Source organism: Brachyhypopomus gauderio, unplaced genomic scaffold (genome assembly GCF_052324685.1).
Source record: "Brachyhypopomus gauderio isolate BG-103 unplaced genomic scaffold, BGAUD_0.2 sc82, whole genome shotgun sequence".
In the NCBI taxonomy this organism is placed as follows: domain Eukaryota; kingdom Metazoa; phylum Chordata; class Actinopteri; order Gymnotiformes; family Hypopomidae; genus Brachyhypopomus; species Brachyhypopomus gauderio.
Genome location: NW_027506903.1, coordinates 444,483 through 460,275, shown reverse-complemented (window position 1 = coordinate 460,275; position 15,793 = coordinate 444,483). Strand labels below are relative to the sequence as shown.

Genomic DNA, 15,793 nt, shown 5'->3' with positions numbered 1-15,793 from the left:
TCCGTAAAGAGCTGTGCTCAAGAGGCATGCTGTTTCTGTGAGAGCACACCTTTCAAAAGTACATAATTAATCATAGGCTGAGAAGATTATTCACCACTGCACTCCAATTTGCATTCTGATTCAACCAACCATTATGTGTATATCACAAACAAATGTCCCCGTGCATTTATATTCACGGTAGTTGGAAGTGCCTTCAGATGTACCCTCAAGTGACAGTGAAGGCTTCACCGATACCAGGGGTTGCAACTGTCCGAGAAAACCAATAATTCTTATTGAGTGCTAAAGTCTTGAAGGTCATGTGTCCTAGCAAAGCTTTCACAACACATGCTAATAGGTCCCTTCATGGTTCCAAGGAGCAGATTCGTGTTTCGTTAGCTGATTGAATGGTGTAATTTCCTTTTGCTTCTAACCAATGCTGCTTACACATGATGCATTTATCCTGCTGGACAAAGAAAACGAAAAAAAAAAAACGGGAAATTCTTTATTCGATAATGGTTGAACAATGGAAAATGACAATACATTAAACCAGCATGAAGGGCAGCTTTGTATAGTTATATAGCATTCTTTGGATTATGATTTGCAACATTGCTCAAGTTGTCTTGACCCCTGCTAAGCTGTACAATCAGTACCAACTTCTGTAAATCAACTTAAAAAAATTCTTAATGATATAAAGGACCAGAAGAATATTCGCCTACTCTTTATAGAAAGAGTGTGTGTTTCATGTGTCTTGCGCTTCGCCTCTGTAGGATGTAGAGTATGTCCTCATCTGTCCTAGCTGACCAGAGTGGTGTGGTGGCTGTTTTTTTGTCTTTGCACCCTCTGGACTGTGTCGTTGGGCGTCTTCTGCCCTCAGAGCAGAACTTGGCTCTCCAGAGGACGCGTTTATAGTAACGTTAATGGGAAGAGGTGGCAGGAAGCCGGTGACATTAACCTGTGGCTTTAAACTCAGTTGCTCCTGGGCCTTCCATTTTTTAATGGCGTTAAATTCACGTGGGGCAGCAGGGGGCGCCAGAGAGAGGCAGCCAACGCTACCGGAAGAATTCTGGAGAGTTTTGCTGGCAGGAACTGGCGGCAGTATTATGGTGCTGGGTGGGCCATGCAGGTGAGTGTCTGAGGTGGACAGGTTGAAGGAGAGTGCGGGCAGCTGAAGGAAGCATGGCTCTGCGGTGAGTACAGGCAGAGTGTTTCGTCGGACGTGCAGGTGGTCCAGGCCGGCGGGTGTAGGCAGGCCCGCGGGGCTTCTACACCGCGCTCCGCTGCGGTTCGGTTTGATGGGTTCGGCCGGGGGGCGTGGCCCACTGCCCCAGGTCACTGGCCCCTGCGTGGGGCGCTCGCTGCAACTACTACCCGCCTTCTCTTCTTCGACTGTGGTTCCCTGGCTGACGCCCTCCTCATAGGTGCGGCTGAGGTGAGCCAAGTTGCGGATGGCCAACCAGGGCTCAGAGCGCAGCCGCTGCCGGTTCGAGGGCTCCGCCTCCTGAGGCAGAGGCGTGGCCGTCCTGGCGAGGCTCCCCCTCTTCCCCGTGGCCCTGAAGTCAAAGACGTTCTCCCCCTCGAAGCCGGGCGAGCTCGTCTTCAGCTCGATGTCGGAGGGCGACATGCAGGAGACGGGCGAGGTGTTTGGCGACGGCGGCACGTCGAGGAAGCGGTGGGTCCCGGGCGCGCCATCCGGGCTCAGGTCCGTGGCGATGATGATGATGTCGCGACCCTTGGCCCTGCATGCGTCCAGGAGCACCTGGACGGTGTCCTGCTCCCGGGCGTTGATGGCGTAGACGAGGGCAGACACGCTGCCGTAGTCCTCCACGCTGGGGTCGGCGCCGGCGGAGATCAGGGCGGCGGCCACATCCGGTCCCGCCCGCTCCATGCAGGCGTACATGAGGGCGGTGCGGCCCGATTTGTCCTGCACGTTCGGGTCGGCCCGGTTCTGGAGGAGGAAGCGGATGAGCCTCAGCATGGTGCTGCCTGACTGGTTGCCCTTCAGAGCCCGGCACGTGGCCAGCAGGGGCGTCTCACCACGCTGGTTCCGCTCGTTGACCTGGGCGCCCCCCTCTACCAGCAGGCGGACCAGACGGAGTTTCCCCAGCCGGGCGGCTGTGATAAGGGGGCTGCCGTCTGTCAGGTACTCCTGAGGCTCAGCCATGAATGCAACTGTGGTCCAGATGTTCCCTAAAGGATTTTCCTTATTGGAGATTACGCATAGACTTCTTACGTGTATTTGCTGTCATATAAGGTCCTATTAAGAGGCTTCATGATCTCCAGGTTTCCTCGAATTGCTCAATATTTGTACATTTCTTGAGGTTTTTTTTCCAGAGCTAAATGAGAAAAGGTTGTTGAACAAGAAAGAAGAAGCTATCACTAACGTGGTAAAATAATAATAATAATAGAATTATATATAAAGGTGTAGTGCCCCATGTTTCCCAAGGCAAAAGCTTTGAGTGATTTTTGAGCTTGAAATGTCAAGCAGTGAAGTCCCCACTACAAAAGAGCGTGAGCCGTTTGAGTGTGGCCCGCTTTTATCTCCGTAGGAAAGCTGAGTTAAAAGGGGAAGCGCATCATGCTAATGCAGGTCCGGCGTTCAGAAGCACCATGTAAGCAAAGCTTCGTTCTACAGGCTCGTAGCAAGTTATGTTTCCCTCTTTCTACAGTGTTTAAGCAAACAGAATTTGCTTTACATTCATATTTCAAGAAAGGTCAAAAACACATCGCAGGGAACGAGGTAGTCGAGATAACCAGAACAGAACACTCAGAACAATGTCAACATGGACATAGTAACAGGGCAGAAAGGGAAACGTTTAGACTGTTCACATTTGATTAAACTGTAAATAGAATTCATAGGCTACACACTTATTACTCCATTAAAAGAGTAATCCATAATCTTTTCTTGCAGAACATTACTTTGTTGTAAAAAAGGATCAGGAACTTCTGTTTCCAAAGTTTGTCACATTTCTTAAATGTTTATTTTTTCTTCACCGTTGTCTTTGGACAAGTTAATATTGAACTCAGTACTCAGAAAACATTTCCCATGGGTTCTCACTGAACTACGCTCAACTATGTCCATGGCAAATGTTTATAGTATTATTATAAATATATTATTATAATATATATATATAATTATTATAAAAAATTATTGCAACTCACCTTTTATTTTATTTCAAATTCCAGATGCAGAGAGGTCCTCATCCTGTATAGTGCCTGATGTGCTGTTGATGTCGTAGTGGAGAACTCTGTGTATCTGAGACCATGTGGGGAGGCGTGGCCAGAAGTGTCCCTGTCTGGGTGTGCATATACATGGATTCAACATTAACTTAAGTTACTACTTTTATTTATTAGTGATTAAACCGCCGCTGAACTCGCAGTGAGGAATGCTGAAGATGTGTTTGGAAAGATATTCTTTGGACGTGTGAAGCAAAAACACAAGCAGCAGTGTGATCTCCCACCATACAGAACTGGGATGGCTGCAGGGCAAGAGGATGTCAATGGTGGATGGGGCGCCATGCATGTCATGCGTTTATAACCTTGGTTTGTTTTTATTTATTTATTTATTTATTATCAGTCTTGTTTTTGGAAACATTCTCTAAAGCATGACTCATTGTGAATATGGAGATACTCAGCTACTGGAAAAACCAGAGTAAAAACTTTAGTTAAATACTTGGACTGGAGAGAAAATACAAGACAATAAACAAACCTTCAAATAGAAAAAAAGGATCACCTGCTAGCTGTTGGGCTGGAGTATAACGCTAAGCTCAGAGAAGCCAGTCGTGTCCATGGTCAAAAGCACAAACCAAAATACACACACTTCAGTTACTTTCTTTCCTACAGTTTGCTTTATTCTGAAATATCTTGTCTACATAATTGGCAGATCAACCAGTCAGCAAAACATTGTATGAAAACCTGTAAAGTTCACACTTCACTGTATGAAAACAGCAGGCCACAAAGAGATACCATGCATCTGCACACACTGCTGTAAAGCGCACGGGCAACACAGGCCTGGTACCAGTGAATATCATCTCCACCCTCTGTGACACTCTGCAGTGTCACCTCACGGCCGGGGTGAAAGCGGTAAGAAGGGACGGGGGCATTAGGGGAGAGACGCTCTCACTATCTGCCCCTGTGCATGTAAGTGTAGTTCTCAGCTTGGTTTCATAAACCACACGTTTGAAATGTTGTTTCAGTGACTAATGTGCAGTCATTAAACGTGCCTTTTAGCTCTTGTGGAACGTTATTGGCAACGCCTACTTTACAGAAGGACCCAATAGATCGCCACGCCTTGTACAACCAAATGAGCTGTGATGTGATTCTGTCAGTGTTCTACCTGTCATCTTTCGAATGACTGTACCTGAGACTACACCACAGACTCTACTGGCTTCTCTCATGGGTGGTGCCTTTTGACCTCAGGGAATTAGTTAGATTCTCTCCTGCCTGAAGTCTCTGCTGGACCTGATCCACTTTAGAAGCTACGAGACCTGATCCAGTTGATCCAGCTCAGAAGGAGAGAGAAAATGTCACACACACAACCAAAATACCAGGCCTTGAGGTTTGATTGATTAAGGTAATAATAATGATTTTACAGTTGTAAAGAAAATGATCATTATTATAAGAGGATGTGCATGCTAAATTGATGAAGGACCTCTTTCTGAAATGAAGGAAGCCATCACTGCAATTTTGAAATTAATCAAAATTAGATCATTTTACTGTAATCCCATTACTTCTAAATTGAACAGCATGGTAATTGTTAAGTCAAATCTAAGTTTAGATTTACTGTATTAAAAATACAGTCCCCACAGTAAGCACTATATGCAACTAACATCAGTACATCTTTCATTAACCTTTTTTTTCGTAGTCCTCCTGAATATGGAGTACACCAAGGTTGAACACATTTTTGAAGCGATCCTGTCTTTCTTCAGAAGTGGTTCTCAGCTGTTCACTACTGGAGTTGTTGTGTTTACCGGTCACTGTAAAATACCTTAACTAAAGGTGCGTGTCATGCTAGGGCAGGTGATGGCGTTCTCTTGGAGAAGCTCTTGGGTGTTTTTTGGCACTCTTCTGCAAAACTTCTGGTGACTGCAAGCCATCTGTTCAGTCGGTATTTTGGTATATTCACACTCATGGTGCCATCTGTAAATGTTAAGCCCTTTCCACTTTGTTTTTCTGAGCTGGGCTGTGCGAGTAGTGCCCTCACTGTGGTGTTATTTTATCAGCCTCTACAGATTCGGTTAGAGGTGTTATGGCTTGTTCTGTACCTCCTGATTACTGCTCCAGCTGTGTTTGCACAGTTTTTTATTCATTGTGAAGTTTCACAATCAGACTTTTCAACACCCCTGGCAATTATTTTTCACATGGAGCCATGATACAAATATGTATATAAACAAAGATCATTTAATAACCTCGTTTATGCAATTAGGCCAACTGGAAAACATAGGTGTACTCAACTTTTATTTAAATGATATTCTAACTTGGGTGTCTGTGATCACAGGCATATTCACTTTTGTTGCATTGATATTTTTCTTGGGGCTGTGTTTTCTGCTGAAACAATTTTTTTGTCTTATTTGTGTCTTGTAGAAAATATTCTATATTTGTCAACTGTGAAACTGTAAAATAATGCAATTATTAATAGGTGATGCAATTTTGAATAATTTGACATCAGGTGCATTTGCACAGGGATGTACTCAGTTTGTTTATATGTTGTATAATGTGTATGTATATATACATAATATAGTCATATATAGTGTGTGTGCATTTATGTGCGTGTGCATCCAAAACAGAAACACATGGTTGCCAAACTAGGTTGTCAATTTGTTGCCAACCCACATCAACCAACCCACTTCGAAGTTCATCACTGCTGCCAAAATAAAGAGGTTATGATTAACAACTGGTCATACGAGGTATGTCCTTACTTACCTGTTTTAATTTAAGGCCATATATTTTTTATTGACAGCTTTGACTGACGACGCTTACGAAGCTTTTGTTCGTTTAGAACGCTAGAATGTTCAAGAACGTTCCACTCATCGGTTAGTGGGCGGAGCTTACACACGGTGGATAAGTAGTGGAAATTTTTGGGTAACGGGTGTCTTATCGGCTGCGACAGGTCCTCACTTCATCGTTGTCTCTGAAGAAGAAATTTTTGTAAAAAAAAAATAATAAAGAAAATAAAATTGTAACGCCTTTTTAGGCATTGTGTTTAAGAATTACAACATATATATTTGTAACAGCATAAAAAGGTGGGTTAGCGATTAAAAGTAAGGTTGGTATTCATCTTTAAAATATCGATCGTGTGCCTCTTAACTACTTCACATTAAAATAAATATTTTGTAGTAGTATCCTGTCAATCCGCGCCATGTTTTGAATAGGTTAATGTGTAAAATGCATTAAAAACAGATGTCGGTTACTTATTAATATATTGTTTAAAGCATCCATCTGCATAATGGACTTTTCTTATTCGGGGTGTTTGTTTTGATCATTTCTGCTCATCTTATTATCAGCTGTAGTTATATTTGTCGCAGGTCCTAAACCATGCCTGAGAAAATTCGTATCAATAGCCCGAACGTGCGCTACACGGATCAATATATCGAGTCCCACTACACCTATCACACCGCAGCGGTGTCCGCTGATGGGGACACATATACGGTGAGTATATGTCAGCAGTTATATAGTCATATAATCCACATTCATTTCAACCCCGAGTCGAGGTTTCGTTTTAACTGCGTTTCCATGTTCTTCATACCTCTAGGTGACACCCAATACAACCGAGTTGACGTTCCGCACCGGGAGAAGTGTACCCACGCTGGGGGTGATGCTCGTGGGTTGGGGCGGAAACAACGGCAGTACTGTCACGGCTGCTGTGTTAGCCAATAAACTCGGCCTTACTTGGAGAACCAAGACTGGTGTTAAGGTACGGTGCAGACAAACATGTTTTTCAGCGAATATGTGAAATACTTCTGATGCATTCCTAAGAGCTTCCAGTAGGCACTTTAAAAACTAGATGCTATTTTTCTTTCCCAGACTGCTAATTACTATGGTTCTTTGCTGTTGGCTTCTACTGTGTCTCTGGGCTCAGGACCAAAGGGAGAAGTCTTTGTCCCCTTCAGAGATCTGCTGCCAATGGTGCATCCTAATGACATCGTATTTGATGGTAAAACATCTAGTATGGACGTTTCAGACAGAGGTCCTTCATCAGCCGAGCAAGCAAAGTGCTTTTCTATTAAACGAGGAAGCAATTTATATATCGCTCTTGATGAGCAAGTCTTTAATGTTTTTGTCTTGTATTTAAAAGATTTAGTGGAGTATTCTTAAGAAGGGATGCAGTCTATACATCATCCTGGAGGATCCTGAAGTGTTACAGTATATTAGCCAGTTTTATTTGTACGATGATAAGTCAGCACCAAAGGAATTGTTGTCTTAATAGTAAATTGTGAATTTGTGTGAATGTGATGGGTTGTTGGTGCTGTGCCAATCTTTGAGGAATAATCTATCAATATGTTCTAGCAAGTGCAGAACACGTCGTGCTGTTACTGATGCAGTAATCATTCTTAGTAGGAGGACCTGGCTGTGAGCATATGCATTCACTGGCAGCAGGAGACAGAACAGAATGGTTTGAGACTTTATAGTATTAACCAGTTTGTTCGGTGATTCAGCAATCATAACTATGTTGGAAATTTCCACTGTAAGCTGCCTTAAGAGGTTATGTTTGGTCTGGGATGGAAATTTCCAATACGTGATCCACTCTAATCGAACAGCCCTGATCCAGCTCATGAAGAGGGGATAAAAAATTACCGCAGGGCAAATGTGGATGAGGTTTGGAACAAAACCATGCACAGCAGGCCAATTTCAACATCAGGGTTGAGTTTGTAAGAATGTGACTTAGACTGGCACTAAACAAATGAGTTGTGGTCACATCATAACAGTCAAATTTTGCAGAGTTTGGGTCTTTTTTTCAAACAGTTAAGAATGTTACATCACTGATAATTCATTGTTACTTGTGTCTCAGGCTGGGACGTTTCCTCCATGGACCTCGGCCATGCTATGGAACGAGCTCAGGTTCTGGACTGGAGTCTCCAGGAGAAGCTTCGTCCACACATGAGCCATCTAAGACCGAGGCCCTCCATCTATATCCCAGAGTTCATTGCTGCCAACCAGGAGCAAAGGGCTGACAACGTGCTGACAGGCACCAAAGCAGAGCAGGTGAGATAAGCAAACGCAGTGTTCATCCATTATTTTGGGGTTTCTTAGGAACCCATGAAATGGGCAGATGATTGAGCAGATGGCTGTTGGTCCAGGTGGAGCAGATCCGTAGAGACATCCGTGACTTCAAGGAGAAGAGCGGAGTTGAGAAGGTCATCGTGCTTTGGACGGCAAACACGGAGAGATTCTGCGATGTTGTTCCAGGTGCCAACGACACTGCCGAGAACCTCCTCACCACCATCCAGGTATCTACTGAGCATGTAAAACCACTGACGGGGTGGCAATAAGGAATATGCATTGTTGTGTATTGCCGTTGTCATCTGGGTCTCAACAAATCTTTATTTATTACACTTTATTTTTTTAAATAAGGTTGGTACCAAAATGAAATTCTAAGTCTGCGTTACTGAAATAGATTGGACATTGAAATAGATTCAACACCTATTGGCAAGGGCATTCCTCCAGCCTCTGTTGTCATTGTTTTGAGGAGTGTCTGTGGTCTGTATTTTTCCACTCTAAACTACAAATCTACAGCCACAGAAACAAAGATCACATTGCTCATTATACTCATTATACAAAGGACTCGTTATATTAATGCCAGTGAACGTATGACCATCTAACCTTACAACTTCTGAAATGTTCAGCAAAACATTTTGAGGTGAAAAAACAACAACAACAAACAAGTTAGTAATTGACAGAAACCATTTTCTTTCTCCAACCCCTTCCTCATCACAGGCTGGGGGAGAGGTATCACCGTCCACGCTGTTCGCGGTCGCAAGCATCATGGAGGGCTGTGCTTACATCAACGGCGCCCCTCAGAACACCTTTGTGCCTGGTGCCGTAGAGTTGGCCACTCAGCAGAGAGTCTTTATAGGGGGAGACGACTTTAAGTCAGGCCAGACAAAACTGAAGTCCGTCCTGGTGGATTTCCTAGTCAGCGCCGGTATTAAGGTAAGAGATTCTATTTGGCCTCCTCCGTTTGCTAGTTTGCCAGTAGTGGTGTAGTATGTGGTTATGTGCTATATAAAGTGGAATAGTTTGTTTAAATAGACATTCTTGATTCTGCAGTGACAGGACCGTGACGTGACGTGTGTTTGCGGGATGCGATTTGCCCGTGCATTCGTTTTTTTTTTTACGCGCTTCATTCTTGACACAGCCGACTTCCATAGTGAGCTACAATCACCTGGGAAATAACGACGGCATGAACCTGTCCGCGCCCCAGCAGTTCCGCTCTAAGGAGATCTCCAAGAGCAACGTGGTGGATGACATGGTGCTGTCCAACCCGGTGCTGTACAGGCCCGGGGAGAAACCTGACCACTGTGTGAGTTCGTAAGACGAGTCTGTTCCTCGATTCTTCCGTTAGGAGTCACATGACACAATTCCAGATCACTTAAATTACACGTTCATCTAACAGCTGTATTTTGGGTGCAGTTGCATGGTTTAGTGTCATTATAGCAGGGTATAAACATGCATGTGAGTAATAGGATGTGGATTGTGGCTAAAAGACTTAGGCAATCAAAATGAATTACCCTTGATTATAATATTACAGATAATAGCCATTAACAATGAGGGTAATTGAGTTAGTACATAATTTATCGGATTGGCTGTTGATTGACCTGCATTTTGAATGGTCTTTTATGTTAAATTAGGTGGTGATTAAATATGTTCCCTACGTGGGTGACAGCAAGCGTGCTATGGATGAGTACACCTCGGAGATTATGATGGGCGGTACCAACACCATTGCTCTGCACAATACCTGTGAGGTAAGTTTGTAATTGGGCTACTGAGTAATTGCACATCTTGAACGCGCTGATTCAGTAGTGCAATAAAACCTGTATTAACAGTTTGATGTTGCTTGCCTACTGAGTATGGCATCGGAATGCCAAGATACCTGCAAAGTGAGCTTTTAGATGACTTTGTCATGTCATGTCATGCCACCTTACATCAATGCTAGAACATTGTAATTGTTGTTTATTTGGTATGTAAATACAAATGCCAGTGCTGACAGTGCTGTTTTTATTGTGTGTGGTTTGTTCAGGACTCCCTGCTGGCCAGCCCGATCATCCTGGACCTGGTCATCCTCACTGAGCTGTGTCAGAGGATCACGTTCTGCACACGTGGGGACCCGGAGTTCCACTCCTTCCATAGCGTTCTGTCCCTGCTCAGCTACCTGTGCAAGGCGCCCCTCATGCCACAGGGGGCGCCAGTGGTCAACGCCTTCTTCCGCCAACGGGCCTGCATCGAAAACATCATGAGGTACAGGGGGCGGGTCCTATGTGTTGGTGTGCCACGCCCACTTTGTGTGAACAGAATTTATGAATGGGTATAATGGTATAAACTGCACTCAATTTGCAGTTACCCTCTTTGGCGTGAGGTTTACGATGCAGGTCACATGCATTTGCTTTCTTCACACAGAGCGTGCCTCGGCCTTCCCCCTCAGAGTCACATGCAGCTGGAGCACAAAACGAAGACAAACATCACGCTCGGCTCTGACAACCAAGTCCAAAACGCGGTGCCCACAAAGAGATACGTTGACCTTTCCAGCGGGTACCTCTGTACTCAGTGTAACGGTGCTGAAGAGCACGAGAACATGAAGATTAAATCATTTGCATGATGAGGTGCGATGCTGATTCGTTGTCTTTTCAGCCTCAGACACACAACTGCAAAACCTGGGCTGAGATTCCTTAAATTTTCCACAGTATTCCCACTGGAGGTAACATTAGTAATTCAACTGGTTATCTATGCATATCATTCTTTGGCCCTTGGTGGTTGATGTGTACATAGTTTATTACTTTTGTAAGGTGGTATTTTATAGTTATAAGACAATTAGATTTCTTTATAAGTAGAGCTATGATATGTAATTAAAATTGTCTTAGGTCTATGAATGTATAGTCATTGACACTGAACTTTGAACCTCTGTGGATCGATGGATGAATATGCTGGCTGTGTTTTTCAAAATTCGTAAACATAGATGTCAGCAGGCACATGTTGACAATGGAAGTGCCATCGGTCCACATGGTGATCCAATTTCTTTAACAGCTAATTAACTTAACTAAATATGACGTATTTGCACAATAGATCTGGGTATGATCCATAGACTATGGTATGGTATGACCACCCAGTTCTCATACATTGTGGTCTTTGAAGTTACATCATTTTTGATGTTAAAGCGGGATATGCATTTTGTATTTGACCCCAAAATCATGTAGCTGTGCACACTGATGTGTATACGCACGGGTTTCTCTTTACTGTAAATGCTAGCTAGGTTTGTATGAGTTTATGATCATTTCTTCTGTTGGTAGTGTGAGTTTGCTCATATAACTGATACAATCCTGATATGTTAATTTTATTTGCACAGAGATAGAGTAGATGTCGTCAATATTGTGAGATCATTATTTTCCAGGACGTTATTGAATCTAAATGTTATGCTTCATTGTTACGTAAACATGAAGGTGGAATAATGTGTTAATACACAACCATACAATTATGTATTTAAATCTGCTTGAGTTTCTGAGATTGCTGTAGTTATTTAGTTTATTGTTGTGAGCTCATTGTTTTCTTTATGGACTGTGTCAGACACAATAAGGTAACCCTCAATTAATATATTGAAATTATAATGGTCAGAGAAAGAAAAAAATGCACTATGCAGCAAAGTTCATAAAAAAATCATAATCAGTCATCAAAATGGGTCAGTTGTGTAATCTGAGTGACTGGTTTCTAGAGTTTTAGATTGATTTTTGAACAGATTACACCAAGAAGATGAGAAAGTACCTTTACTGAGATTAAATTGCCGATATCAGAGGCGATCAGTTCCCATGTGCTGAGAGTAATAAATCCTAATTGTCACGCAAGGTTTTTCTAATTAAAGCGAAATCTTTCTTCCTTTATTCAGGAAATGTTATTGTTATGGATTTTTTTAATTAAAAGATGATTTAATGCAATTTATTTTTTGTATTCTAGGGCATTTTATGAAAAGCCACAATTTAGGTATAATTGGTGATAATTATTATAGGCCATAAAATAAATAGTTTTTACCATGGATGTGTCAGTGTATCGATTGTAATGATTGTTGTTTTTGAAAATATGGTACAGTGCTGTAACATTTAATTACAAAAACTTAAAAACACATACTAACAAACATGGACGACTACTGTCTTTGATTTTGAATACTTTTGGCCTACTAGTATTTGACGAGTTCAACTGCGCATGTCAGCAGCGTCCATAGCAACCTCACTCCCCTCCCGCAGTTGCGTGCCTGACTAGCTAGCTGATTGTGTGCTACAATAAAGGTTAGCTAAACGAATTCGCAATTATATTGTTCATTTGTAGCTAACATGCATGCCTGGACATAATATTTAGAAAAAGTATTTGCGTGCGCGCAGATAATTCAGGCACACAATGGCGGAAAAGAGGAGGTCCGGGGTGGGCGCGTCCGACGCAAAACTCGGTAAAGCCGAGAGCGATCACGAGTTCCTCGCGCAGGCCGGTGTCAGCGCATTGCTGCGAAATGCGTTGCTGAAACTGGTGGAGGCTCGGTCGGAGGACCCGATAGGTTTCCTCGCCGAGCACTTCGGTAACCTAGCCTTGGAGACGGAGAACGGCACCGCGGAGCGAGGCGACGGGCGGCAGCCCGATACGACGCACGAGCAGCGGCTGAGCAGGGCGCTGTGGCACCTGAACCTGGCCCACCATTCACAACGGTGCTGCACACACGTGTCCGAGCACGCAGGGCAGGCCCCTTTAGTTATGCAGTTATGCACGTCTGCATGCATGAGGTGCATGTCGTTTAGACCTAATCTTTTATAATAGGCTTACATTAACTTGCGTCTAAATTACAATAAATTATTATAAAAAATGAGAGCAGTTGTCAGAATATATGACACACGTGCAGAAAATGTGCAACGATGCTCTCTGCAGGTCACAGATTTCGGTGCAACCCCGGCATGCCTAAAAGCATTAAACGATAGTGCACATATATCACACTCATATCAACATCTCGCTGAATTTAATCTTAATTGCGCAGCATTTGATTGAACACTTGGTTGAGGTGTGCGTTAGATTAAGGCTGGTGCAAAAATTCTGCAGGACACTACATCAACTAACTGTATTAGTACGTTTTAACTTACATCTTCGCTATTGCTTTTGCTTCAGGGCTGCATTCAACAACAACATCAGCGTGGCCTACGACCTTCTCACCCAGAACGGTTCTGGTCGACAGGTGTTGGGCGGCGTTCCGGGTCACCTGTACACGGAGACCCTGCGGTGCCTGTGCAGTGACAGCGGCCTGTCCATGTCCGCCGCCGCGCCCCTCCTGCGGCGCCTCCGCTGCCACGACTACGAGGCCGTGCCCTTCGAGCTCTTCCGCCAGGGGGCGCTGACGTGCGCCGTGTTCGCCGACTATGTGCGCAAGTCCCGGTGCCTGTACGCGGCCGTGGCGAGCAGCCCGGAGCAGAGCGCGGACAGGGCGCTGTGCCGCGCGGTGCTGGCCGCCCTCCGGGGGGCGCTGGAGGCCTCGCACGGGCCCGACGCCGCCCGGTACCTGGAGGCCAGTGCCATGATCTCGCCCGGCGAGCTGGCGCGCGCGATGGCCGGGGCGGGGGCCGTGGCGGGGCAGCAGGCGGGGCCCACGATGGACGCGCGGGAGTTTGAGGATGAGGCCGCCGCCCTCTTCGTAGCCCGGGTCCGAGTGGTGAGCTGAACCGGAACTGAGGGGCAGCTTTTGCTAGGACTGAGGGAAAGAGATGTTCGGTCGGTCAGCCCGTGATCCACGTGCCTGCCTGCTTCATATGGAGTGAATTATTTATTTATGGAGATAAGATTAAAGCACGAGGCATTTCCTTATCACAGTTCAGAATCATAACAGTGATTGTGTAGATATGCCACTTTATTCCACTCTATTAGTCACTATATCCTATATTTAAATCCGAATCAGCTGGTTTGTTCTTGCAATGCCATACAAATGCTTCTGCATGTAAACAGTGCCACCTGCAGTATTTTCACCGTTCTCTGTAAGGATTAAAGATATGTAACATATTGCGCGATCTGTTCTAGTTGTGTTATATGACAGACTGGCTCTGTGTGGTGTGTTGTTTTCTGGAGCAGTGGAAAATGTCAACCGAGCTCATATCTGCATTGTACAGATAAAGCCGTTTCTAGCAGTTGCTGTTTTTGCTTCATTTCCCCAGCAGAGGGCGTCAATAACCGTGGCGGTGTTTTCTCCACACCATCAGATGCGACATGTGTTGTTAATGTTACCATGTTATTTAATATGTTTTATGAAGAGCAATGTTCTACGGACGAAGTGAAAAAATCTCAGGAGTCGTAGTTCTCCCGCCCTTTTTCCCTTCCGATTTATCTGTCTCGAAGGGTAATATTTTTTGTTTGTTTCAAATATGCATTCAACAACATCCGTGTTGCCTACGGTCTACTCACCCAGAGCGGTTCCGGTTAACGGGCATGTACACGGAAACCCTGCAGCGCGTGCGCAGCGCTCGTGCAGCGCCAGCCGGCTGTGGTCCCGCCCCTCCTGCGGCTTCTCCGTTGCCATAACTACGAGGTCGCGTCCTTCGAACTGTTGAGTCGGAGGGGCCGTGACACGGTCCACAAGTCTCGGTTTACCGTGTGATTGTTTGACGAATATGCATTTTACGCAACATCTGAAGGAGAAAAATGCTCAAATAATAATAAAAATCACTTAGCGTGCTTACTCTTAGACATCTTAGTCACTCATCTGCTCTGTGACTTTCTGACTCCGCCAGGCTGTAAGAGTAACTTTAAAAAGTGCGGTGGTAAAAATTGTGACTCTTTTTTTAGATGTTATTGTGACCTCAGAGACATTTTTCAAGTCATATTCAACTTTCAAATTTGGATAAATTGGAGAATAAATGAGTAGCTTCATTACAACTGTGATGTTGCTTTGTTCATTAATATAAGATTATGCAGAAACACTTTATGCCCACAACAATAAAAGGAACACGTTGAATGTGAAGCCATTATTATTAATTTCGTGGAATTATGCCTACTCATGCACCCAGGTATTTGGTATTTTGTTAAGTGTGGCAATGTCAGTGTTTACTTTCCAGAACAGAAAGGCCTTAGTTCCTTCTTCAGTACTGAAAGCTAAGCTCTGAACTAATTCACATTCAGTATAGCTTCAGTAGACCATGTTTAAATAATTGCATATTGAGTTCCTCCGGTTTCCTTTTCGTTCGACATTAATTACTCACATTAAACCAAGACATATGACAAAGAAATGTCAGTAAATTAAATAAAACACAGATACATTAAGCTCCAGAGAACTTTAGAACTCCACGATTACCTTAAAATTGTTTACAAAGCAACTCAAATGGACACAATTTTAGCAGCCTGATCTAGATCCAGAAATACTGAACTAATATTGTCGAGAATAGAACCAGTCAGAGCTCTGCTATAGCTCAGTCTATTTTGGGCTGTGCCTTTAGCCAGTAGTTAATGTGTTGCTAAGGTTATCAGCTCAGCTCTTTTAATGGGCCAACCTTGTGATGTGCTTCAGACCTAATAGGAAACCATCGCTTTGAGTATATTGTGCCCAATTGTATCTTTATTAGGACAAACACTGCAGTAGGAAAGTTTCTGATTT

At 44.0% G+C, this 15,793-nt stretch overlaps 3 protein-coding genes across 10 annotated transcripts; 2 read left to right on the top strand and 1 right to left on the bottom strand.

The window, feature by feature from the left end:
• Positions 1-524: 524 nt before the first annotated feature.
• LOC143493135 (ankyrin repeat domain-containing protein 34C) lies at positions 525-6,077 on the bottom strand. The gene is made up of 3 exons (XM_076991326.1): positions 5,899-6,077; positions 3,139-3,272; positions 525-2,312 (listed from the first exon to the last, which is right to left on the bottom strand). Exon 3 carries the CDS (start codon positions 2,138-2,140, stop codon positions 719-721), a length of 1,422 nt encoding a protein of 473 aa, XP_076847441.1. The 5' UTR covers positions 2,141-2,312; positions 3,139-3,272; positions 5,899-6,077; the 3' UTR covers positions 525-718.
• Positions 6,063-12,026, top strand: LOC143493134 (inositol-3-phosphate synthase 1-A-like). 8 transcript variants are annotated; one of them, XM_076991322.1, is made up of 11 exons: positions 6,063-6,241; positions 6,501-6,624; positions 6,728-6,889; positions 7,000-7,129; positions 7,985-8,178; positions 8,274-8,423; positions 8,911-9,126; positions 9,332-9,496; positions 9,825-9,938; positions 10,214-10,431; positions 10,591-12,026. In XM_076991322.1, the coding sequence occupies exons 2-11, from the start codon at positions 6,511-6,513 to the stop codon at positions 10,787-10,789; spliced, it is 1,662 nt and encodes a 553-aa protein (XP_076847437.1). In that variant the 5' UTR covers positions 6,063-6,241; positions 6,501-6,510; the 3' UTR covers positions 10,790-12,026. The 8 variants fall into 8 exon arrangements, with proteins under 8 accessions (XP_076847437.1, XP_076847434.1, XP_076847433.1 ...); XM_076991319.1 differs by having other exon boundaries at positions 6,486-6,624; XM_076991318.1 differs by having other exon boundaries at positions 6,480-6,624.
• A 365-nt stretch (positions 12,027-12,391) lies between these two features.
• tpgs1 (tubulin polyglutamylase complex subunit 1) lies at positions 12,392-14,208 on the top strand. The gene is made up of 2 exons (XM_076991327.1): positions 12,392-12,875; positions 13,327-14,208. Exons 1-2 carry the CDS (start codon positions 12,574-12,576, stop codon positions 13,871-13,873), a joined length of 849 nt encoding a protein of 282 aa, XP_076847442.1. The 5' UTR covers positions 12,392-12,573; the 3' UTR covers positions 13,874-14,208.
• Positions 14,209-15,793: the final 1,585 nt, after the last annotated feature.

Excerpts from the sequence above, each read along its gene's own strand:
- LOC143493134 (XM_076991322.1), top strand. The coding sequence starts at position 6,511 with ATGCCTGAGAAAATTCGTATCAATAGCCCGAACGTGCGCTACACGGAT. Across the intron at positions 8,179-8,273 it reads CAGGCACCAAAGCAGAGCAG|GTGGAGCAGATCCGTAGAGA; the intron begins GTGAGATAAGCA and ends CTGTTGGTCCAG. Across the intron at positions 10,432-10,590 it reads TGCATCGAAAACATCATGAG|AGCGTGCCTCGGCCTTCCCC; the intron begins GTACAGGGGGCG and ends TTCTTCACACAG.
- tpgs1 (XM_076991327.1), top strand. The coding sequence starts at position 12,574 with ATGGCGGAAAAGAGGAGGTCCGGGGTGGGCGCGTCCGACGCAAAACTC. Across the intron at positions 12,876-13,326 it reads CTGGCCCACCATTCACAACG|GGCTGCATTCAACAACAACA; the intron begins GTGCTGCACACA and ends CTTTTGCTTCAG.
- LOC143493135 (XM_076991326.1), bottom strand. The coding sequence starts at position 2,140 with ATGGCTGAGCCTCAGGAGTACCTGACAGACGGCAGCCCCCTTATCACA.